This window comes from Numida meleagris, chromosome 1 (genome assembly GCF_002078875.1).
Source record: "Numida meleagris isolate 19003 breed g44 Domestic line chromosome 1, NumMel1.0, whole genome shotgun sequence".
Taxonomy (NCBI): Eukaryota; Metazoa; Chordata; class Aves; order Galliformes; family Numididae; genus Numida; species Numida meleagris.
In genome coordinates this window covers 116,096,181-116,121,659 of record NC_034409.1, presented here as the reverse complement: position 1 = coordinate 116,121,659, position 25,479 = coordinate 116,096,181, and the positions used below count along the sequence as shown (strand labels likewise).

The 25,479-nt window shown below is 41.3% G+C and overlaps 1 protein-coding gene across 18 annotated transcripts; it reads right to left on the bottom strand.

Moving 5' to 3' along the window:
- ACOT9 (acyl-CoA thioesterase 9) lies at window positions 1-20,805 on the bottom strand. Of its 18 annotated transcripts, XM_021408671.1 has the most exons (18): window positions 20,428-20,518; window positions 19,746-19,837; window positions 18,253-18,279; window positions 16,757-16,821; window positions 15,260-15,305; window positions 14,830-14,937; window positions 11,170-12,237; window positions 11,038-11,075; window positions 9,819-9,902; window positions 9,116-9,219; window positions 8,427-8,500; window positions 6,556-6,623; window positions 5,668-5,779; window positions 4,488-4,578; window positions 3,920-4,005; window positions 3,014-3,101; window positions 2,530-2,680; window positions 1-2,293 (listed from the first exon to the last, which is right to left on the bottom strand). In XM_021408671.1, the coding sequence occupies exons 7-18, from the start codon at window positions 11,367-11,369 to the stop codon at window positions 2,235-2,237; spliced, it is 1,155 nt and encodes a 384-aa protein (XP_021264346.1). In that variant the 5' UTR covers window positions 11,370-12,237; window positions 14,830-14,937; window positions 15,260-15,305; window positions 16,757-16,821; window positions 18,253-18,279; window positions 19,746-19,837; window positions 20,428-20,518; the 3' UTR covers window positions 1-2,234. The 18 variants fall into 18 exon arrangements, with proteins under 18 accessions (XP_021264346.1, XP_021264372.1, XP_021264355.1 ...); XM_021408697.1 differs by lacking the exons at window positions 16,757-16,821; window positions 20,428-20,518 and adding an exon at window positions 20,630-20,804 and having other exon boundaries at window positions 18,253-18,305; XM_021408680.1 differs by lacking the exons at window positions 18,253-18,279; window positions 20,428-20,518 and adding an exon at window positions 20,630-20,804.

Sequence of the window (25,479 nt, the reverse complement as noted above, 5' to 3'; positions counted from 1 at the left end):
TTAGCGTTAATTACTATGGTAAAATGTTTTTATTCTCAATGCAAGATCTAAAAACAAGTAATTTTCATCTCATACACACAGGTACACAGAGAAATGCATAAATAGTATTCCTCGAACCAAGATTCATTTTCCTGTTTTCAAAGAGGCTGACAATGTGGAGTTACTGTCCCAGACTAAAAATATGGGAGATTATATTTCTATATAGTAAAAGATGCATTTTACATGTCTTACATATGTATATATAAACACACAAGTTCTGCACAGCTGTAAGTACATCTTTATAACTACTGTGACTGCGGTACATGGTTAAGTTATCATGAACTATAACACACCCATCCTTTTAAGTATCTTCATTTGTGGATGGATTTCCTTTCCTGTGCCCAGAGGTGTGATGTCACATCTTGCTTCTGGCTCTATCATCTCCTTTTCTCCTCTCCCACCCCCTCCCAAAGGAAATTATGAATAGAAATTATGATAACTTCATATTTAAATATAATTGAAGGGGCAACAGAGGAACAATTTGGTGCCCCCTTAACTTACAATTACTATGCAGATGCAACCCATGTAGGACCACTGGGCCAATGATAAAAGCTTGCAGATGGAAGCAATAACATCTGGCTCTGACACCTCTCTCTCCACTCCCTGCCTTCCTGCTTATTTCTGAATATCCAACAGTGACATAGGCAGTGAGGAAGAAGCTGGGATAGAATTTCAGTTCTCTACTTGCGTGGTCAGTCAAGTATATTCAGTTTCCAGAGAGTTTTAGAAGTAAGGAAAACAGAAAATATAATACATACCCACAGTGGCATAACCGTTAAAGAGAATAACTGATACATGGCTGAATCAGCAATCAAAGAGAGAAATTTAAGGAGCCAGGAACCAGGAGCTTGCTGTCTCTGCAGCTGATTAAACCCATCCAGATCAGTAACAGCCCTGGTTCCATCACTGGAAAGCTGCCTCGCTTATAAATACGTGCAGCAAATTCTTAGAAAGAAAAGGCCAATGTGTAACACACTGTTATTATAAGAGTCTCATTACACAAAAAGCAATCAGCTTTAAGAGCCATCAACTTCACACTATCCTAGGATCAAGGAAAGCTGTTCCTAAACATGAATTTTTAAAACTTTCTTACTCTGAAATAAAAAAATCACAACCCGCTGATTTATTTTATCAACTCGTTCCATCCATCTGTGTTGTCTACATCATTTTCACCCACCTGTTCAGCACAGATCCTCTGGACATCTAATTCTTGCATCAATCAAACACAGCCATTCCCATTTTTGGAGGGGGGAGAATGCAGTCCAAAGCGGGTGGTAAACTCCATCTAAGGCTAAATACCGGCACGAGACCAATAGCCAACAAGTAAGGGCAAACGGAAAAAGAACTTCAAATAACTTCTCTGCTTCCAAACCCTAAGAATCCAAAACATTCTGCTCTACAGTACCATTTCCCCGTCTTACCCAATCTGGCCAATCAGAACTTGACAGGCTGTAAGAAATCGTTCATTCAAGAACTAGCGTGCAGTTACAGCAAAGGAAAAACAAGTTCTTAGAAGAGGCTGACAGGACCAGCTGTATAAAGCTAGAACATCAGAACAGACCATCCAGCCACCTCATCACAGAAGAGCTCCTCTCACGAGGGCTGGAAACCATCCAAACAAGAAGCTGCAACAGTCTTGTAAAATTCCAGCTGATGGAAAACACCTGCTTGGACACCACGCACATACTCAGAACTTCTGAGCTTCTGCTGCTGCCCAGATGCCTGTGTCCTTCCTCAAAAACAATACCTTAAGCCTAATTTACATGCAAATACAAGTCAAATGGCTTGAGCTGTGTGTATCTACTGATTGCAGACATTTTCTGAAAGAACTTCTGTCTCCTCCCAGAGAAACACAAAGGGGAGCTATGAGGGAAAGAAGGCAGATAGGGACAAGACAGCAAGGAGGGAAATGAGATCTTTCAAAGCAGACAGAGAACCCATCTATCTAAAGCTTCAAGTTTTTCGGTCTTGTTTCCTAACAGAACTCATGCGCTAAAGTAGATTGCAACAGATCCTAAGAGCAGAGAATAAAACAAAATCCATTTATGTGCAAATACATAAATAGCACTGAAAAGGAGTAGGCAGTTGCTTTGCTTGTTTTTAGTACTGCAAGCACATATCCCCCGAGATGGCTCACAGACAGCTCCTTCCAAGCCAGTAAGCTGCTACACAGCTGGCACAGCACTGGGTGCCTCTCAGATTTCTTTCATGATTGCAGCAAAGTGTCGCTTCCCATCTAAGTACAACATGGACTCTGAAACAAGGGGGAGAAAAGAGAACCACATGAGAAACTTAGTATTGATATTGGGCAACTACGCAGAATGGCAAGATTAAGAAGCAATCCATATTGTCAAAGTGTAAAATAAATGCACTTTGTCAAGAAATCGTTATATTATTCAAATGCCAATTGTTCATCTATTAAGGCGATCAGTGTTTCAACAGGAAGCCTTTCCCACAGTTATCATGACAAAGCATTAATTGGATACTTGCCTCCATATGTTTTGGGGACAACACGTGGGACCTCATTCTCTGATATAAATGTGAAATGGAAGATGTTGGTTGTGTGGTGCTCTCTGGTATCTGCATCATAAACCTCACTGTGTACTCGAACCTGGATGTAGTTTTTCTCTGTGTAACAGACCTAAACAGTTAAGACAGGAGTTACAGCTCATAGTATATCATTGCCACTGAAAAAACTGTAGCAGACTTTATTTTGAGTCACCGTCCCTGGAGGTGTTCAAGAAACATTTAGATAAAGCATTGAGAGACATGGTTTAGTGGGGTTATTGGTGGTAGGTGGATGGTTGGACTGGATGATCTTGTAGGTCTTTTCCAACCTAGCTAATTCTATGAGTCTATGATTTTGCTAGAGAAAAATCATACACTCTTGTAATGTACTGTTTCTTAACAGTGACTGACAGTGCTAACAGGAGGCATAAGTTTTTCTGCTCTTCCAAGAGAAATCAGCTCCTACCTGTCCAGAAAGCAGTAATAAGGATCCAACCTCAACTGGCCTCTGAAACATGATATCATCAACCGAGACAATAAAAGGCCTGGAACACCTGAGGAAGAAAAAGAGAAAATTCTTCTCTTTAATAGCTAGTGTGTTTGCAGAAATCAAAACTATTTCCTTGACAGAATTTTCATAAATGGCCACTAGAAAATAAGGTTCTTATTTAAATGCTGACAATAGGAAGTGTTAAAGAATTATGCTATCACCCAAGACAAAAGTAAGTGGATGAAATCTCTTGCATGCATAAAAATCCAAGTCCTTTAAGGATATAATACTGCATCATTGTTGTATCTTATGACTTACACTTGCTAGACAATCTCCATGCCATCTGTCTTGGGTGATGACCTCAGTCACACTTTCTAAGCACACCTTGTTACTGGAAGTTGTTCAGAAACCGTTCCTCTCGTCTGCAGATGCAGTACTTATTTAACAGAATGTTTATTTAAACATTTAGAAAGAAAACTTCAGAAGTCCATCCCAGTAGCTTAGCAAGATAAAACAAAACTGAAAAAAGATGCATTTTCTATCTGTCTTCACACGTTTAAAAACCAAGCTCCAAGGAACAAGATATAAATCTCTTTGCAAACACGACAGGCACTCTAAGAAAAACAGTGCTGTGCACTAATGGTGGAACATCCTGTTAGACACAAAGGTCTCTTCTACTCATGTGAATAGGTTGGTTAGCATGGTTCCCCAATCAATCTATTGTGCACAATGTTCTGGATTTCATCCCTGGAGGCATTCAAGACCAGGTTGGACGGGGCCCTGGGCAGCCTGAGCTGGTGGGTTGGAACTGGGTGGGTTTTAAGGTCCCTTCCAGCCTAAGCCATTCTATGATCCTATACATACTGCAAGTCTGCAACTCACCCATAGCTGCAAGCAGTTGCCCATCCCAGTTCAAATGCCTTTCTCATTAGGAAGCCCCCAAAGATCCTGTTGAAGATGTTCCGCTCCTGTACACAGAAACAACAAAAAAATCAAACTGAGAAGAATAGATGTGGTATAGCAAAGCACTATGTTGAAGTCTGCACCCCAATTAAACTCTGAGCTTCTGAATGAATGAAGAGCACTACTGAAATACTTAGAAGTCCGAATGTCCTAGGCAACTTTACTCATCTGACTGATAACGTAAGACAAAAACCTCAAGACTGTCATCAACTGGAAGTCCAACTTAAGTAATCTGCAAATGAATTTCTTTAGACAAAATGAGCAGACTGGTAGAAAAGAAGGAAATGAAAAATCTTCTATTTTGCAGTGGCAATCCATATAGGTATTTTCTATTCTATTAATAGAAAAATGGCAAAAGAAACTAGAATCTAAATACATTGCAAGGACTGCAGAACCTAAAGAAAATAATGGATTGGCTGATCTTAAAAGACAAGTCATAATTCAGTAAGTAACTATTTTTGTAATTTATTCATATTTTTCAAAATACCTGAGGATGGCAAATCTGTAGGCCCTTTAGCTTTGCATCTTCCATCCACACTGAATTGGGTGGCAATATACGACTCCGAAAACTTACTGTCCTATGGATGAGACAATACACTTTATAACCTACATTAACACGATGCAGAAAGTCAGAAATGCTCAAGAAGCCAATGCACACAGGCATACACACAAAAAAAACCCACCACCCAGAAATGCTGTCACTGAAAGCAGCTCCATCTGGATCCTGAAGCCTTACCTAAATTGATGCTATTGATTTGTTACTGCATCATAAAGCCCACCGTTCTTATCTTGCAGAAACATCTGCTAATGTCCAAGCCCACGTGAACCAACAATCTCAACTTGAGAAAGGCAACATGAAAGAAAAGATAAGCCTCATCCACAAAGCACATGCTTTTCCAGAAAAGCCATACATTGCTTATTAAGTCACACCATGAATTAAAAGCACATAATAAGCTCACAGAGAAATTCCACATCAAGCACATAGAGAGTTGAAGCTGTTCAAATCTAGGCAGAACGCATACAAAACACAGCTATTCATTTCAATGGAAGGCATGGCTCACTGTGGTAAACAGCTTTAAAAATAACAATTGTATAATGTTAGTAAGTTAAAGAAATTATTTACAAATACAGCAGTGCACTGGTGTTATTGCACACTGTTCTACAACCATGTGCACTGGACAATTTCACAGAAATCTCACTCCAAAACTGTTGGGAGGTATTATACCTAACACACATTGCAAGGTTACCTGATCTAATTATGGTCAATTCCTGCTCTGAAAGAGGTTTTTCTATCAAGGCAGAAAACTCCTGCATTGTGCGAGTCACACAGCTGTAAAACCATTCATTTCCCTTATTTGGATAAACATCATTAACCTCTTTCCTTGAGATTATTCATAACAGCTTGCTCCCAAGTTCTTTGTGCTAACACTTCCATCAGCTTGGCACAGCTAACAATCCTGGATGATGAAGGACTCTTTTAAGAAGCATAGACTGGACATCAAAGTTTGTGCCTGTATTTCCAGGCAAAATGCCCTGGAGCTTAAATGGTGAAATGGGAAAGCAAAATGTATGCCTTCATATCAGACTACCCTCTAAGAGCCCACTCAAAACATGCATTACTTTTCTTTCTCAAGACTCGCTTTCTCCTCCACCTTTCCTTTCCTTACCTTGTGTCCAGTGTGTTAAGGAATATGTCATGAATGACGTTTCTTTCTTCTGCAGTGGGAGCCATTTTCAGTAGGGAAGCCGTGCTGAAATCAATCCTCTTCAACTTGTTCACTAACCAGAAAATACACAGGTATATCAGAATTTAAAAGGGAAAAAAAACACTTGATTTGGCTCTGAAAATTTTAATCTGGAATCAATTGACTTCTTTTTTTTCCTCCGTTAAATTAAAAGCTAGAGGTTCACAGTACTAGACTCAAAACAGAAATTTGGCTTTTAGAACTGACTGCATCTAAGAAGAAATAAAGACCTCTTGAATAATATCCACTCCTCTTACAGGGAATGTAAGTACTCCCCCTGAAGAACAGAAAGACATATAGAGCAAGGAACACTACAGAAAAAAACTAACCTTCTTCAGGTTTTGCCAATGGTACACAAACGCAAATTGATGATAAAAAAAAAAGAAGATGGAGCTACACTACTTCTGCTCTCCCCTTCATTTTCTGAGTTCCTTTCCTAAAGGAACATGGGCACCCAGACAGGAAAGGAGCTGTGATGTGCTCCAGCAGACCGACCACGGGGACAATCAACCCCACAAAGCCCACGCCGCTCTCAGTGTTGACACTGAGGTAGCAGCCTGGAACTAGAAGCACGGGGTGCACAGCACACCAGGAGCATCCTTGCCCATCAGTTTAGCCAAAGAGTTTCCAAAAATTAGACAGCAGGCTTTGGAACTCTCAGCAATATTGACATGTGAGACATGAAAAAAAAAAATGGTTTAAAACAAATTAGGACCCTTTATAAGTAGCAGAACTTCTGCAATTTAGTCCCTTCCAGCTACTAAGTTGGATCTGAGGCAGACTTGCATTCTAGGAGGAAATATGACATACATTCTCCTTGCTTGAAGATTTCTTCTTCCTCAGGGCTCTCAGGAACAAGTGGATTAACAAAGGCTGGCCTATGGACAGAGACTTATTTAGTAAGTTACAGACTATAAAAGAGTTTGTCCCATAAAAACATTTTATGTGTTCCATTTTTGTTTACAAACAAGCCACAAGATTAAAAGACATACTCCAGATTATTGGCAGCTGCCAACAGAACATCACATTCACCTCAGTCCTGAAGAGGCAGTAAAGTGAGCCAACCACAATCTAGCAAAATTAAGAAAAAATAAGTGATGCAGTGATGCTCCTTAAGGAGCTAAAATTGTACCCACAGATCACGTGGAAGATCATTAAAAGTATTTGCTGAGTTTCTCAACAGTTTTCTGACAAAGTGGTGATCTAGGACAGTCTAAAACAGGTGCACAAAACTTTAACAGCAACATTCCTTTTGGCATAGAAAGAACACAGTCTTGTAGCTGGCAACATTTCTTGTAATCTACACATTCCCATGACAGCCTTATCAACAGCCAAAAGCTGTTTACATGTGCACTGCTTATCAAAGAAGGTGATGTGAGGCTGCGTGGAGTCCCAATTCCTATGTTTGTTTAACTGCACAAATAAATGTACTCTAATGTAGTTGTATAAAGCTTAATTGTTTCTTTTCACAAAACAAAGGCTTATTTTCAAGACCCATTCTTCCCCATAATTCCCACAGATTATTTTTTATATTTTAAACATTTATACAAATGTTCAGAATAATACGTATTTATACACACAGATACTCATATATATACACATACATACACAGAGAAACATTCTAATCTGCCACGCAATTCACCTCCACACTCAGTCTTTATCCTTTGGTAACAAAAAGCCTGCAGGAGACCTTTCATTTGGAACTGCCTGCTCTTTTTTCTGGTTTGCCATAACATTGGACTGTTGGGACACACCAGCTCCTGCTCTATCACACAGCTCATTCTCTCTCTCTCCAGCTCCCCCTCTCCATTAGTTCTCCTGTCAAAGCTCCAAGACGCTGAGATGCAAGTTTGCTATGGTCCAAAAGCCACACAGCTATGTTTCTGTGGCACTGCACCCAACCTAGCATACTCCATACCTCTCTGAAAGGCTTTTATCTCACAATGAATACTTCCTGAACACAATGGGTTTGTGGTCAGCTGGCTTGAAGAACAGACAGTGAAGTCTGTATGAAGACTTAAGTTACCTGCATAAGCCCACATAGATTTGTCCTTAGCTGTCCTCAACTCATTTCTAAAGCAGGTGCCCAGTGTCAGGACCAGAGGCAATGGACACAAACTGGAACCCAGGAGGTTTCCTCTGAACACCAGAAGCACTTCCGTGCTGTGCAGGTGATGGAGCACAGGCACAGGCTGCCCAGAGGCTGTGGGGTCTCCTCTCTGGAGATTTTCAAAAGCTGCCTGGATGTGGGGCCTGGGGACCCCGCCCTGAGTGTCCCTGCTAGGGCAGGGGTTGGGCCTGATGGACACAGAGGGCGCTGTCAGCCTCAGCCACTCTGTGATTCTGAACCACTGAGACTCAATCTTTCAGTTTTTTATGGTAATAAAACAATTAATTCTAACTATTACTGTATAACACACGTGGGTTTCTGTTTTCATCAAGACAGCCATTCAAAGCGAGGAAAATCTGACAGAAAAAAGGGACAGACCCCATAACTAACAGCAATTCCTAGTGTCATCTGACTCCTGAATTCAATGCTCTCAAGCTTGCCCTAGCAAATCAACATTTGCCAATTCATTTATAGCCCACTCTGTACAGCTTCACACATACACAGCTGCCATGTTTCACATTTTCACCACAGCAGGAGCCTGTTAAGACTGTTTCCTCGTCCTACAAATTACCGTTTGTTTTCTGGATCCCTGGCCACCATGACAAAGGTTGCATCTAGCACAGGGCTGTAATCACCATCGTGTAGCTGAGAGAGACAGGAAACAATATATCTTAAATTCTCAAAGTATAAAAGGTTTTTAGCAGTTGACATCACCTATGCAATCACACTTAACTTTCAGTTTGTCACCTAAAACCTCTCACAAAAAGCTAAACAGAAAAGAACACAAAACTCCAGTTTCAGGAATTCCGCAACAAAAACATTAAGCAGAAAAATGGTAATTAACTACTATTTGCATCTAGGGAAAAATATAAATAAAATAGAATAAAATCAACATAGGCATTGCAAAATGACTTATCCTTTATTCTGAGAAATGCCAAAACAACAATTTGTTATCAATAGCAAACTGGCACCACTCTCAGCACCGGGATGCAGTACGTAACATTACCTTCTACACTAGAGCCACCCATTTTGTCCCTATGAGCATATTGTTCTCAAAGTAAATTACAAAACGCTGCTTAAGAAAAAAATCAACGTCTTGACAGAAAGATTAACAACAGAGTACCTTGCCACACCTAGACCAATGGAAATCATCTTGGTTATTTTAGAAGACGTAATTTAGACGGCTAATGTAATCACCCAGAATTCACTCTGAAGCAACTTGTGACTGTCACAGCAGAGAGAGAAGGCACAGGAACTAACCTGCAGCATGTGCATCTTCACTTCCATTGAGGTCTTCCCAACCCAAGAAACATTGCCTGTAAATTTGATGTCGCAGTCCGGATATATGACTTTCTTGCACAAATCTACAAGACAAACATTAGAGATTGCTGGAGACAACTCACTCACGTCTAATGTTAGAAAGACTGTTTTTTCCAGGATGTGTGTTTCTGTGTTGCGTAAGCAGCAACGCACATGGAGAAAAGTCAGGAAAGACAGGAGTTGCAAAGGACAACACTGCAGTTTATGCTTCACTTTATTTTACTAAAACCAGAAGAGGAGGAAACAGGCACGCATCTGGCAGATGGATGGCAGACTCACAGAGGGGTTCAGCAGAACGTGATACGAGCAAGGTCTAGCTCCGCCAGAACAAACACCATTTAATAACAAAGCTAAGAAATGCACGTGCTAATACGAAACCAAACACAGAAGCGCAGGAGACATTAAAGTTGTGTTTTGAAAGGAAGGGAAATATGAAATGCTGAAAAGCATCCAGAGAACCCTCTTCAGTTCCTCCCTTCAAGAAAACCCTGAGCATTCAAGAATTCAAAGCCAAAACAGTACGAAGTGAACTCAAAGGGAGAGGGAAGAAGGTATGCTCAGTAACAACCATAGCAACACAGTAGCTGCTGAGCAAGTAAGATAAACAGATGAAAACATTTTTACTGATCAAATTGCCACTTACTGATTTTATCTACCAGGGCTGTAACTATGGATAAGGGAGATCTCGGCTGCATTTCCTGCTTGGTGTGAGTGTAGCAAATAAGAACTGTGAAGAGACCAAAATGGAGTCAGCTCTTAGTTTTCTTTTCTTTTTTTTTTTTTAAACAAGAACTTTAGCAAAACAGATCAAAACCATCTTTGTGAAGCATAAAAGACACCTACAAAACACAAACTGAATTATCATACTACAGGAGCGCACAACGTCTGCATTTTCATGTACATCATTCAGGGGACTGCCATTAAAAAAAAACAGTAATTTAGCAGCTGTGTCAGTTATATGCATATTTACTTACTACATTGAGAAATATAAATCAACCTGTCACTCCACTCCTTCCATTCCCACATTATCTGTTCCCTTATCCCTGCAGCTGACTGTCTCAGATCCTTCATAACCTTCCCACTGCCTACTTTGATTTCCTGCAGGTTGTTCAGGGATACATATTATCTGAGGACTTGTTTTCAAATACTGATTATTTTAAAGAGGTACAGATTAGATAAACTATGCCTCACGGGCATGAAGCCGTAGTTGGAGGTACTTATCACGCTGTAATACCTGTTAGCCAAATGATTATTTAACTCAATTAGCTTTGCTCATAAGAGTATATGCAAGTAAACAGACTCAGAGTAACAATGTTGCAAAGATATTTTTCTTAGTATTCCAGTGATTTTTCACTCAATACAGTTTTCAAAAGTATCTGTTTGTACTTAACGAGATAAAAGATCTCTGCTCTTCCGGGAAATGCAATGTTTTCTTTCTCTAAAATTCCCTAGTTCTAAAAACTGCTATGCCTACCAGTGATGGCATCAATACAATTAATAAGAGTCTGAATGGGATTTATCAGAATCCTATTGCCAAAGACAAAAATCTTATAAGTCGATCAGAATAAGCTGCCCAGAGAGGAGGTGGAGTCTCCTTCCTGCAGATAGTCCAGTGACCCACTTCTGCAGGGAACCTGCTTCAGCAGGGAGCTGGGCTGGGCGATCTCCAGAGGTCCCTTCCAACCCCTACAGTTCCGTGATTCTTTCCTTTCAGCATCGGTATCCTTTTTTCTTTTCCTTAGTGAAGGACATCACACTGATGTGATCCTCTCTCTGTGGTCTTATTGTATCATAACAAACAGTACTCAAACTCACTCTCTTTACATTATTAGCGCATTCTTTTCACAGGCTTATATACACACCTCCTAAACTGTCAAGATCTTCAAGTATTCTTCCAAACCTGTAAAACACATATTTTTGACAATTAAATAACAGTATCCATAGTACATTAAAGTTAACGCTTTCCTGTAGATGTAATATACTTGCTTTGTTACCTTACACTGTTGTGTACATTCAGATACTTCTCTCGTATTTCGGGTTGACTTCCTAGAGGCAGAAGAACTTCCAAGTAGCTATCTTTCATTCTTCTAGGGGGGAGATCTTCCTGCCGTTTTGCCAGTAAAGTATGAAGAGCTTTTCTTTCTTGCATTGCTTGGACATGATCCCTGGCAAGGAAAGAAACACTCTCTGGCATACAACAACAGTACACTAGACAGCTAAAACCCTAGCTAACAGATCACATGTTACCAAAAGGAAAACAAAAAATAATTAAACGTTCTAAGACAAAACAAGTGTGTCTTGAAAAGAAAGAGAAAGGTACATAATTCAATTTGCAAAGCAAGACTACTGAAGGAAAGTTTTAAGTGGTCTTGCCTGTCAGTGGCAAGCACAAACTTTACAATAAAGAGATGAACAAAATGCATCCAATTCCGAATGCTACAAAAATGGTTCTCCTTGAGAACAACTTGGTTTGAAAAAAAAAATAGATCACACATAATTTAACCTGTAATGTTTTGTGCCTATTCATGTCTTCCATAGCTACTGTATTACAACTCTTCCTACCCTGTCAGTTTTAGAGGACTTTCAACTCAGAATCTCTCCCAAGAAGTAAAGCAGATGTATAGTACTGGTAAATTCTAAGAATTAAGAGAACTAATCTGCTAAGAATTGCTGTCACCTACAGATGTTTTCTTCCCTCACAGCATCAATTCATGCAGCACACACTTGAGTAGGACACAAAGAATTGAAAGTCAATCTACATATTTCCCTTTCTCTTTCTATTCAGTTATCTTACAACTGAACAGGAAAGTTATGACAAGAAACAATACAGAAAAGGGAGCAATAATTCAGAGTTACTTTTCCAGTCCCACCATGCCCAGGGGGGTTGCAAGTCTCACGAGGGAGTACGGCCAACTTATTGTCACTTCTTTCCAAGCTGGTTCCTTGCACAAGTATCTGTGATGCAACAGCGTTGCCCATCATACTCTCTTACCTGCTCCTCCAAAACACCCTCACCTTAACAGTGCAGCCTGACTGAATAAAGCAAGTATTTCACAACATCCCTAGAATCAATAACAAAGCATTAGAAAACTGAGGGTGAAGCACACAATATTTCAGGTGTAAAGCAAGAGTATGCGCAACCATTAATTCATTTCACAGTGCGTGAGAAGGCATAAAACACTAACTAAACTTAATTTTAAACTTGTAGTGGATATGTGCTATTCATTCAGCAGAGCATGCTGCATTGCTGTGGTTCGAGTGCCATTCCATTTAACAAAGTCAATTTAAAAAAAAAAGATTAAAAAAAAAAAAGAAGGAAAGAAAGAACCTTTTCACCAAAAAGAAAGTTTGTCTTAAGTTTTGGCTTCGGATGAAGGCTGGATGTGGCTCTGGGCAGCCTGGTCTAGTGGTTGGCGACCCTGCACTCAGCAGGGGGATTGAAACTCGATGACCTTTGAGGTCCTTTTCAACCCAAGCCATTCTATGATTCTATGAATTTTGCGTACTAGTCACACGATGAGATGATGACTTTTTTTGGCTTGAGTTTTTATTTTTGAGGAGAGGTAGAAAGCAGTAATACTCCATAATAAAAACAGCAGAAGTTTAGCAAAAAAATGCCTTCTTTTTCATATTTTTTTAAATAGTGAAAAGATGTTTTACCTCATTTGGGAAACATGACTACCACAGAATTCAGAAAAAGAGAAGGCAACAACCTACTCTAAATATATTGTTTTCTAAGTTATGCCACTGCATAGAAATGGAATATGCCAGTTGACTAAGAAAAGGTGCAGCGTCCAAGATGATGCACCTTTACGTTTGTTTTTCTTTAAAATATTTGTATTCAAGGCCTTTCAGTGAAAGGTTTAAGAGAAATTAATCAGAAGCAATAAAAAAATTTGTTTACAAGCACACAAAAACAACAAAATTTCAACCACATTCTGTTTTCACCAGTGCCTTCCTGGCTGCTCTGAGGTTGGCAGCAGAACTCATCTTGACTTCAGCTTCAGAATGTACTCTTCAATATACAGAAATATCAGGCTCAAGGGAGTAATATTTTTCAGCTGATAATACTTCTACACACTGCAATATCAGTCATACAGCAACAGTATGCCATTTAAGTAGTAGCTAGTAACTGCCTGAAGGATTTTGCAAAATGACATTATTTGTTTCTGAAACGGCTACAACTTTTACATTAGACCTCATTACACTTCATGCAGTCACCCCATTAATCTGGCATTAGACTGTACTCCAGGTCAATTTTACAGGCCTCCTTACACAGACTTCTATGGATTAGTTATTCCTACTGACTTCAATAGCAGCCAAATCCTCCATAACCTAGATCCAACAGCTTTATGTAGTAACATGTCATACCCATGATAAGAATTACTGTGCTCTATTAGCTATGAAGAAATACATTGTTTTAGTTACACAGGTACAAAACTGAATCAGTAAATAAGCAAGATGTTTCTTTTTAATACAAAATGCCACTGATATTTATCAGAGAAATCACAAACCGGTTTCCTTTTAGGAAAATTAATGGCCCAAGATGTTCTTCCTACGTGCATCTCTCCCTTTTCCCAGCAATCCAGATCTACATATATTAAGCCTTCACAATACCTCTTTGGTTCCCATTTCACAATCCTATCAAGTTGTTCCCTTGGTGTGGTCCTCTTTGGTCATTTCATGGTCTCACTCAACAAAGCACTGGCTGTTCACTCTCCACGTGTGCCAACCTTATGATGGCCCATCATAGAGGTGGAATCTCAAAGTCTACATGATCCATATCCTCCAGACCTTCCCACATAGTAAGCCTGTCATTCTCCAGCACTCCCATCTACGGGCTCCATGACCTTACTTCTGCATGATAGCTGAAGCATACAATATCCTGCAAACCATTTATGGTGTACTTTACGCAGCACAAGAAACATACCTATCTAAGAAAAATACTGCTGTGGTGATCCTGGCTTTACCCAGCTCTCCTTTCAGACTGGGTGTAGTTGGGGGGGGGAAAGAAATAATGGAAAACTAGATTTGACCAGAGCCATGTAAGGCCTTGACACTCAGACGGTACTTCCTTATAGCATGGCTCCTCCTTAGCCATTCTGGGCTGCAGGAAAGACTTCTATCAACTTCTAGACCCCTTACCAGGTGACCTCCCACAAATTTCAAGCCCCATCATGCTTGGTTACTAGTCCTACCAAATGAAAATCAGCCTCCCAGATTCAGGCATTTTCTTTAGTGTGTCTATAATACTGTTTGGATAAAACCAGTTAGAGGGCCAGGATATATCAGATACTCCACTGAGGCAAGCCTCTCCTCATTTCCTTATCAGCGCACTAAGTGTGAAATGAGCTAAGCAAATACAGTCACAAGAAAATCATTGATCAAGAAAATAAATACGGAGCCAACCAATCTGCAACAAAGTTTCCCCTGACTGCTACACTGATTCATTCAATTTGTTAAGAACTAGGGGATTATATTAAACTCTGTCTTATCCAAGACAGGGGAAGGGGGGGTAGGTAACCTGGATAAAGCCAAAACTTAAGATGATGCGAATTAAATGTAAATTAATCTACAGTTAAGTTCCAGCAGAGAGAGGAAATGCCTGAGATACTCCCAAATGGAGAGAACAGTCCCCAGGGTGACACTCTTACGGCTGTATGGATGCTGCCAGGCCATTCACGGTGCAGCCTGCTTCAAGCAGAACCAACTCAGCTGCCTATGAATCCAGTGCAGGATAAATCCAGCATGTGGATTATCCTCTAACAAGTAAAAGAAAATTGCAATGTAACATTTCTAGTATGGCTCTAAAGCTTTTAAACTTCCATAAGATTCCAAGATAACAGGAGAACCTTATAAGCGTCAAGCTCATGTATTTTGTTCCCTTGATGCAGAAGATCTGCCAGAGAAACCCCAGAAGTTTGTGATTCACAAAGTAACAATTCAAAATTTTGTTTGCGTTACTTTTCAGTTTCAATCTTATTTTCTTCCCATCACCTAGCTAGTGTTGACTTCCAATACCACAACCCTGAGCTCCCTTAGGGTTTGAGAAATAAAGTAAAATATATTTAATATACACTGTACCTCCAGTTGGTAGATGCTCCCACTATATCCCTCAATCTGCTTCGCACTGAAACAAAACAAAACAAAAATCAAAGCAAACCAAGCTTGGTTCTGCACGTGATGAATGTGAGGTTGCTTGGTGCTAAAAAGCACAATCCTCATCCCAGAATCAGAAAATTAAGCACATTCATGCAAGTAGTAGCCTGAAAAATGAAAGTTTGGCCAAATCCACCGATGCTGTTAGTAAGTGTATCACAATAATGGGTTGAGTAACATGATTCCATAGCTTATTTTGTACAGCCAACAAAGAATGCATTTTGAGGGTCTGTTAATGTAATCAAATGCCTGCAGTGCTAATTAACAGCCGAACGAAAGAGATAGCAGATCAAGACCAGATCGCAGAATTCTGATGTGAAAATATTTTAGCCTAAACACAAACAGACAACGAAGATAACACAGATCAGAAAGTCATAAAAGGCTCATAGAAAGAATAGTGCAGCTGGGAGACAGAGAGTGAAAAAAAATGAATTTTAACTAGACCTACTCATGAAGAGCAGGCAATGCCAGCACACTGGCTGGTGCCAGGAGGACTCTATAGCCTATATTTCTAGCAGCCTTCAAGAGCAACAATGGTAAGACACTGAACAGAGATCTGCAAAACTGCTTACCACGCTGCCTACACTATCAGTTATCACACATCATTAGCTCTGCCCAGGGCTTTCCCAAATTTCAAGAATAACCTGCATAGACAGTTATTCTACTCTTTCTTTGGATAGGACTATTAAGCGTGCTAAGGTCTCATCACATCTATGAGGATACTCTGTCACTGTTCGGCAGGTGAATGTATGCTACTTAGAAACATCTGAAAACAAGTAGCAAAAGTTCCCAAATTCAGAGAAAAAAAGAAATGTAAGAACTGGATAGCACGGATTCCTTGCTTATTTACAAAGATTTTTACAGAAGAGGGTTTAAACACTATGACAGAATAGTTGCTGACACATCAGGGAGGGGCTATCAAAAAAGAAAGAAAAAAGCCATTCCCAAGGAAACAGAAAGCGGGCTGCTAACGACTCACGAGCTGATTATTTTTATGAGACACCATCAGACTTTGCACGCTACAAATTAAACGCCTGGGGGCTGGACCAGATGATCTCCAGAGGTTCCTTCCAATCCCTGTGCTTCTGTGAGTATTCACACTGATCAGCTAGCTGCCCTGTGAACCCTGGAGCTAAGCCAGATTCCCTACAGATTTAAATCACAGAGCCCTCTCCCAAGCTCCCCATCTTATTCCTTACCTGCAGCACCCTCAGCTCCCCTCTGGACACCCCAGCTCTGTTTTGCTCACCCTCTAGTCAAGCGGCAGCACGAGCTGTGGTCAGCCCAGAGCTACGCCAGGCTGACAGCCAGCTGCCATACAGATCCCAGATACTTGCCAACTGCCATCAGGTCAGTGGCCAACCTGCAGCACTAGCTCTAGCACCCTCGTGATCCTTGATTCAAAAGGCAATTTCCACAAACCTTCTGGACACACGGTTCAAGATTTGTGCTCATCTATTTTTGCTGGCACCAAGCAACAGAGAGTTCTGGAAGAAGAGGGGGACAAGAAGACAGACAGATTACTTAGGCCTCATTTATTTGGGAAACTAAGCTAAACATGTCTTGAAAGGAGTTCTACTACTAATTCCAACAACAAATTGTTAATTTAAAAAAAAAAATCGGAAATTGAAGAGTTGATTTTTTTTTCTGAAAAGGCAGAAGGTTCTGACCTCTTTTTCTTAAGCAGCAGCAGGCTTGCTTACATAATAAGTACTACTTTCCTGTTACTCACACCCCACCTGTGAAGCTGCCATAGCACACACTGATTAATACAATGTTAGCAGAAACACTGTTTTAGCTTCTAAAACACAAAACCTCCAATTTCCATAGCGTGTGGGCTGTGCAGGGATGGAAAGGGAATAAACAGCACTTTCTCTCTCTTGTTTTAAACTAGGATCATCTTCCTTGTCAGCTTTAGAGAGGTAAAAAGCTCTGAAATATCATGGGTCCCAACCTGCAAACACGTATATATATACTGTTAGTCTCATTTAATACTTCTGATTTCAATTTTAGGCATACATCTGCCACACTGAAACCACATAATTTTTGTTTTAACAATAAGAGGATATATTGTAAAGTGTTTCTAAGATGTTGCCAATCTAAACCTAGTCCATTTTTCAGGCTCATAAGTATGTAGTTCTTTTCTTTTTTCCCTGGGAAAACCACATTGCTCTTCTAGATGTCAATTATTTTATAACAAAAATTTAAGTAATTAAGTATAAAAATTATACACTTTTTTTTTTTAATTGGCAAATATCTCAGATGCACATAACAACTACAACAAATGGATTGTATCCCTTATTATCATGTTATGTATTTCACTCTAATTCCTCATCTATGGTCAGTGGATCATTAAAGCCAGAGCAGCAGGGCTTGAGTTTGTTTAAGCTGGGCAGTACAGTAACGAAGTACACGAGGGCTGCTGGACAAGCTCACTGCATCCATTTCTGCCATCCGTGCTCCCTCATGCTGCTGCCTCCCCAGGTTGAGGTACACCACCAGGACACATTTTACCACCAGATCAGGAGCAGAGCTTGGTCTGGCCTTCTGGGAACGATGAAGATACCCACTGTGTCTGAATGACAGCCTTCTTCACTCAAACACCTAACACGAAGCTAAGTACTGCAGGAGCTGCTACATAAGAGATTTTGTATCCCACAGGGCAGTTAAAAATGTGTTATACAGCATGCTGTCAGAAACAAACACAAGTCTAATACAACAATCAGGTCACAAAGATGACCAGAGCCACTCACTTGTCATGACCAACAACCAAAAAGAAGGCAAAGGGGGGCTTAAGCAAGTCAACAGAGAAGAAGAGGTTTTCACCTTTCAAGAATGCTGAAGTAAGGCAGAACAGTCGCTAAGGAAGTTTAGCATTTTAGTAAATATTAAAATATATACAAGTTACCACAACACACCATTATTCACATGAATGGGTAAGGGTCCTGCGGAGTGGAAAACACAGGTTACACTAACAATTAAAAGAAACAATACAAATTACATCCATGAAGGGGTTTGCTTTATTATTTTACCTGCTTAAACACCATTTAATTAGATAGCCCTGAAATTTAGTAAGCAACTGCAAGCAATTTGTCCTTGCTTGTGGCCAAGATTTATAGCCAATACCTTTGTGATTTCAACTGAGTTAGTCCTTCCTTTCCAGCTTTCCAATTCTTTCGCCTACTGGCTCCGCATAATATCCGCTTGCAGTGTAATTCCAAACAGTTTTTCAGACTTGGTGCTACCATTTATAGTTGGCAAATCTTTTGGAAAGAATATCTGAAGCATTTTAAGGAAGCAGGATGAGAGTTAACTCAGAGGAACCTTCCAAAGACCTGCATGGTGTGTGTTTAGGAGAAACACGTCAGCTTTGGGACCCAAAGCTGGGAAAAAGCTAGTAAGTAAGTAACTGGTGCTCAGTGAAAGCATGTCTACAAAATCCAAGAAAACTAGTTAACTCATCGACAGAAGTTTGCATAACGTTATTTAAATGCTACAGTTTTAGAACAGAATCTGAAATATTTACTCTTATTATAGCCCAAAAAATATTAGTATTCCTTAGAAACAATACAGAGGCAAGAACAAGGTAGCTTCACTACTTTTACAGGCTTCCTAGGTGATATCATCACAAAACATCCAAATAAAAGAGCAGGGCAATATTTGCAATTATGCAATGTCCTGTATCCTTGCTTCTCTCCTTTAAGCTAACAACCAATAGCCCTCATTTTCTCTTTTGCTGGATAATGTGGTGTTTCTATTTCGAGAGTAAAGAAAAAAAAAAAAAAAAGTATCAGAAGCAGGCAGAAGTCCACAAAGGAATCATTTACATATAGTTTTAGTCCTCTTCCTCCTCCCTATTTCTCAGTACATGGGATAAGAATGTAAGGAAACATTTTAAATTCTTCCAAAATAGCAACACTGTGGTTTACTAGTAGCAGAGTGTTAAAACAATCTTCCCACACAAAGCTCTATTCACAAAGTGTATTTTCACAAGGCAATCATGCTAATCAGATTAATAGGTCTCTCTAACTTCATTGAAATTAGCAGTACTGACAACTTAAACGTTCTGTACAACTCATTATTTCCATGCAGTTTCTCTGTCTTTTGGCCATTCTACTCAGGCCCCTTAGCACCTTGCTTTATTGTGTTGACTTTCTATCTAGAGTCATTCCTCCAAATAGAACTGCTTGCTCTTCCAAGACTAAAGAACCAGACATCTATAACTTCAGTGACCTATCCACCTTTGTTGCCATGAATCTCCAAAAACATGCAGTAACTTTCTGACACTTTCTAAACATTTGTAACATAAGAGTCAAGGGCATGCCCATTCGCAGTGTACACAAACCATATAAACAAATGTTTCTCAGGAGCTTACTTTATAAATCTTTCAAAGTACAGGCAATTACTTTACCTTCAGCCATGTCTGGAAGCAATGGCGAGCCATTGGTCCCAGACACCAGCGTCCTAGCCAGAAGAGAAGGAAGTTTCGGCACGGTGAACAACCTATGTGGAGGAATTCGGTGTGATTAGTTTTAATGCTGTGAGAATAACATAAGATTTACTTTGTAATAGCACTAATTACTTCAGAACCCCCATGCTTTGCTTTTAGTCCGATTTTTAGAACCAGGTACAAGGTACCTGTACAACAGGCAATCCATACAGCAATTCAAGCCAGCTGCTACTGCCTGCAAACAGGAAGGATGAATGATTCACTGGAGGTAACTGTGACTGCTCAGAAGCAGGAGGGAAATCAAATTTTTTACACGGGTAGATAGTGATAGGACAAGGGGGAACGGTTTTTAAATAAAAGAGGGGAGATTTAGATTAGATGTTGGGGAAATTTTTCACTGAGAGGGCGGTAAGGAGCTGGCCCAGCTGCCCAGAGAAGCTGTGGTGCCCCATCCCCGGAGGCGCTCGAGGCCAGGTTGGGTGGAGCCCTAGGCAGCCTGAGCTGGTGGGGGGCAGCCCTGCCCACGGCAGGGGTTGGGTGGGCTTTAGAGTCTCTTCCAACCCAAGCCATAAGTAAAGGACCCAGCTTCGGGGCTAACCTCCCTTCCCACAGCCCGGCCAGCAGCCGACCTCCTGCCTCCCACCTCACAGCCCACCGCCGTTAGGTGCTACCCGCTCCCACACAAGCACTACAACCGCTGCCGGGGACCGCGCCCAGCCCTGCCGTTATGGGCCGCGGGACGCACCCCGCCCCGCCACAGCCCTTCCCGCCGGCCGGCGGACCGCAGAGCAACGCGGGCTAGGTGAGACCCCCCCAGCCCAGCCCGCACCGCGGGGCAGCCTTACCGCGCGGCCAGCATGGCACTCCTTGCGCCACCACCGCGACCAGAACGTGCCCCGCCGCGGCGCCACGCCTGCCCCAGGCACGCGGTCCTCCAGCACCATAGAGGCGCGGCTGGACGGCGCGGCAGCGCTCGTGCACGGCCCTTCCGCTGGGGCGCTCCCGCCCTCAGGCAGGGAGGCGGCGGGCTCCGGGGGGGGGGTTGTCTCTGCGGCTTCGCACGCTGAGTTGCGCGGTAACATGGGAAAAGGCGTTATATAGAACAGTGAAACTGCGCTGACCACTTTGTTAAATGCAGCACCTTATCAATCTGTCGTGCCGTACAAAAAAAGCACCTGCTTGTCTTGAGAACCCCCCACAGCTTTAACGAAACATCCACGTTCCTCAGGTGTCCCCGATAGCCAGAGGTGTTGCACCAAGAACACTGATTTAAGTGCACCCAAGGATCACAGCCAAAGGGACTTGTCCCATAGCCAGAACATCGATTAAGGCCTAGTTTCAGTTTTGTTTTGTTTTGTTTTTTTTCTCCAGCATCTCTTCCTGTAGATTTTTACACCTGTATTATTTGTCTGCATGATGTGGATGTAGTCAGAGTTAGATGTCTAAATCTCAAATTCATCAAATTGCATATCTGCAAATGACTGTTTAGATGTGTATCAGCTTACAGGAGCAGGGTTCTAATGACCTAAAATAGGTGTGTGCTTGCACAGATACTTTGAAGAAAGGTAGAGGGAGCTGGGAAGGCTCCAGGGACACCTCACTGCGAGCTTCCAGTACTGGATGGAAACTTGCAAGGTGGAGGGGAACCAACTTTTTGCGTGGTCTGATAGTGATTGTACAAGGGCGAATGGCTTTAAACTAAAAGGGGAGATTTAGGTTAGATGTTAGGAAGAAATTCTTTACTCGGAGAGTGGTGAGGTGCTGGCACAAGCTGCCTAGAGAAGCAGTGGTGCCCCATCCCTGGAGATGCTTAAGGTCAGGTTGGATGGGGCCCTGGGCAGCCTTAGCTGGTGGGGGGCAGCCCTGCCCATGGCAGGGGATGGGGCTGGGTGGGCTTTGAGGTCCCCTCCAACCCAAGCCATTCTGTGATTGTATAATTCTGTGATATGTCTTCAAAAGCAGTAATGCAGAGTAATGCTACTTGTATTTCTAGTATATGGATGTTCCATGTAGTTTAATTGCATGAACTTGTTAATTCTGCATTTGCCACAAATTCTGAACAATACTACTACAGTACTTCTTTACCATTCTGATATAAATAGATGTTTTTTACCATGCACAGCCTAATGCTGATAAACTGTAAGTTGCTTGAAAAAAATATATCTGGAAGCAACTGTGAACTCATGAATATCAATTCTGAGTATTAGCAAAAATAATAATAATAATAATAATAGTCAAGTGAAATGCTAGGAGGATCCTGAACGCTGTCCTAAGACTAGTCAGGAAAAATAACAGATTGACACTGAGTATTATCTGAATATGCATTCTCTGTATTTTGCTCTGGAGATTTGACAAAGAGATATGTATTTGGACTGAAATACTTGTAAACAATTAATACTGTAATAAAAAATGATCAACTCCCTGCATTTTAATGAGGCTAAGCATTTCTTCTCTTTCTCTCCTTTATTTATTATAAACAGTGAGGCATAAGAGAGGCACTAATATTTGAGGAATCTTCCAGCAGTGAAGGAAATAAAAATTAAAAAGAAGAATTTGATTAATGGAACAGTAAGGAAAGAAAGCTGCTGCCAACTTTCAGCCTTTCCCTCCAGCCTCCAAGAGAGGAGAAAATTCAGACAATTAGATGCAAATCAAAAACATGTTATCAGTGCAAGTGTCCAGCTGAGGTTCCCAACTCTCTGAATAAAATGTTTGATCACATCACTGCTAAAGGATCCTGGGGAACCAGCATGACTGCTTCCTGTGGTCCGAGACCAGCCTGGGCTTCTTTCTCTGTGGAGGATGTGGGGAGAACATGCCTTAGTAAGGTACATGGCACTCCATATGCTTGTATTAATACCAGTTCCTGTGGCGCACTAAGAAGGAAATATCACTTGCACTTTCTGTTTTGCACGAAATTTTCTGTAAGTTACGAGTAAAGTTAAGAGAGGAGATCAAATGAGAGTAAAAATGTGCATGATCCTTTTCAGGACACTTACATTCATTCCTGTCAGAAGTGCAAATAAATAGGCTGACCAAGTCCTCTGGAAATCATCAGGAATTTAAGTATTGATTTCTGCTACATCAAGTGTGACATCAGCAACATTGAGAAACCAGTCTAGTGGAATGTGTCCCTGCCCACAGCAGGAGGGGCTGGAACTAGATGATCTTTAGGGTCCTTTCCAACTCAAAGCACTCGGTGATTCATTCTGTGATTCTAAGATGACGTGAAACATTCTCAAAGGCAATGGACCTGAGGCAAGTGTTAGAAGCTGCTTCAAAAGTATGAAGCTCAGCAGACAGATTTATTCACAAAACTGATTTTAAAACTTTTTGTTAAATATGCTTGCCATTGCACTGAAAAAGCACCTATGTTAACATATAAATAAAGAATTGCAGCATAAGCTCTGAGATCTAGATATTTTAATCATGGGTCGGTTTTTTGGGGGGTGAGGGTTAGTGGGTTGATTTTTTTCTATATTTTCTATTGGTTCATAAAACTATTTTTGAGGCTAGTAGTTCTTTAAATATTTTATTCTTGTGCCTTGTGAATTTGAAATCTAACTAACTCCAAGGAACTGGGGTAATGCAATGTCAGTCTAAGCTACTTAGAGCAAGACTCTCAAAAACAGTCAAGCTGAAAAATGTGTTGTTTTTGGAATTTTTTTTTTTTTTGCTGAAACTTTTAACATCACATGACTTTTCTGACTTGAAAGTGAAAGAAACCAAGCACTTTCTGCTCTTACACAACAGTAAGTATTCTGATAGTATGACTTCCTCATTGTGAAATCAAAAATAGTTGAGACAATTCACGTACTGTTTTTGACAGACAGTATTCCCCATTTCTGATCCCAGAGAGATTATGTCTAGGAGTTGAAAAGTCATGTTTTCATGAAATCCATTGTAGTTAGGCTGGCCCTGTTCTTTGGTAGTTCATTCTGATTGTCTCCCTACCAGATTTTCAGGATTTTCAGATCCATAGCTCCTCCTGAACAAATCTTTTCTTCTACTGGCCATTGACTGAAAGGCTGAGAGACCTGGAACTGTTCAGCCTGGAGAAGAGAAGGCTGAGAGGGGATCTCATAACTGTTTATAAATGTCTAAAGCGTGGGAGTCAAGTTGATGGGGTGAACTCTTTTTTCACATCTTTTTGATGGTGAGCAGCAATAGAACAAGGGATAATGGGTAGAAAATGGAACACAAAAAATTCCATACTAACACAAGGAAGATCTTTACTGTGAGGGTGACAGAGCCCTGGGACAGGCTGCTCAGAGAACCTGTGGAGTTTTCTTCCCTGGAGATATTCAAGACCTATCTGGATGCTTTCCTGCACAACCTGCTATAGGGAACATGCCTCAGCAGGGGCTTGGACTTGATCTCCAGAGGTCTCTTCCAACCGCTACAGTCCTGTGATTATGTGATTTTGTGACTGCCACTTCCTGTTTTGGATATGCTTCTGTTCTTTGGACATCTCCATATTTGCTCTAATATAGGGTAAACTGAATTTAGGGTGAATTTAGGGTGTTAGAGTCTTCCAGGAATCTAAGCATGTCCCAGTCTATGCCAGAGGATTTTCTTGACTGGACCTGGCCACCAGAATACACTTCTCCATACAATTCTTTTGCAGTATCATGTTCCATACTGGTCCCTATGTCTAAATGAAGGCAAACATTTTAAGTCATTGTGTACACTGAAAAACAGGGTGTGACTGTTGTGAAAATGTTCGGGAATCCATGTTTTAAGGACTGTTATTCTGCATGACTTAACGTCTTCACATACCCAAATTGACACTTTAAACCAGTTAAACCAGATAGAGCTAAATGTAAAAAAGAAAAAGAAGGAAAAGCTCATTTACAGTATCTAGGAGTGGACATGATAGTTGCAAGGTTCATTAATAAAGGTGAAAATAAAATGATGTGTATTCCAAGTAATTATCTACTTCTCATCCAGGTGGCCTATCTAGTGGAGCTACAGCCATTCATGTCATTTAGGCCAGGATCCAGTGTACATTTACATTATCTGTAGGTTATGTTTCATGCTCCAAAGCTGCCTCACAGAGCTCTATTCAGACCAAATTTCTCCAGCAAATGTCAGCCTTACAGCCCTGATCTGGAACGACAGCTTGGCTAGGCACTGTGCGAGCCCTCACCGCTGCCATGGTCACAGCTTTTGGCCAGGAGGGTACCTCTGTATTAGGCATCTTTTTTCTCTAAGGGATCTGCTTTCACTCCCTCTGCAGACAGGAAGGTTTGTGTGTCCGTGACGACCAAAGCGCTGTGTATGTGCACTCTTGTTGGGAGTGCGGACGTTCGGAGGAGGAAGGGGACCATAACCCTGCACACAGAGTTTGATATGCACAGTTCCAACACTTCAGGTAGCTACGGAGGCTTTTATTCCATAGAGCGGCGCAAAACAAGTGACCAAGCACCCGGGACACAACCTCCCGAGACGGCGGCCGGCTACGGCCCCCGCCGAGGCGCTGAGGGAGAAAGGCGGGGCCTATCGTGATGCTCCGCCTGCCTCCGCCAGGGGGCGCCACGGGGCGGGGGGTCACGAGACTCCCGCAGCAGCTGTTGCTGGCAGGGCGAGGCAAGGTTCCGGGGGGGTACGTTGCCATTGGCTGGGGGCGAGCACTGCGGGCACTCCCATTGGCTCTCGTACGGGGAGAGGCGGAGCGCGGTCGTCTATAAATAGA

What these genes read in the sequence shown, in the direction of transcription:
- ACOT9 (XM_021408613.1), bottom strand. An exon ending in ACCCATTCATGTGAATAATG is followed by an intron (nt 15,306 to 18,252) that starts GTGTGTTGTGGT and finishes GTTTTGTTTCAG; the next exon opens with TGCGAAGCAGATTGAGGGAT. An exon ending in TGTCCCCAAAACATATGGAG is followed by an intron (nt 2,294 to 2,529) that starts GCAAGTATCCAA and finishes CCCTTGTTTCAG; the next exon opens with AGTCCATGTTGTACTTAGAT.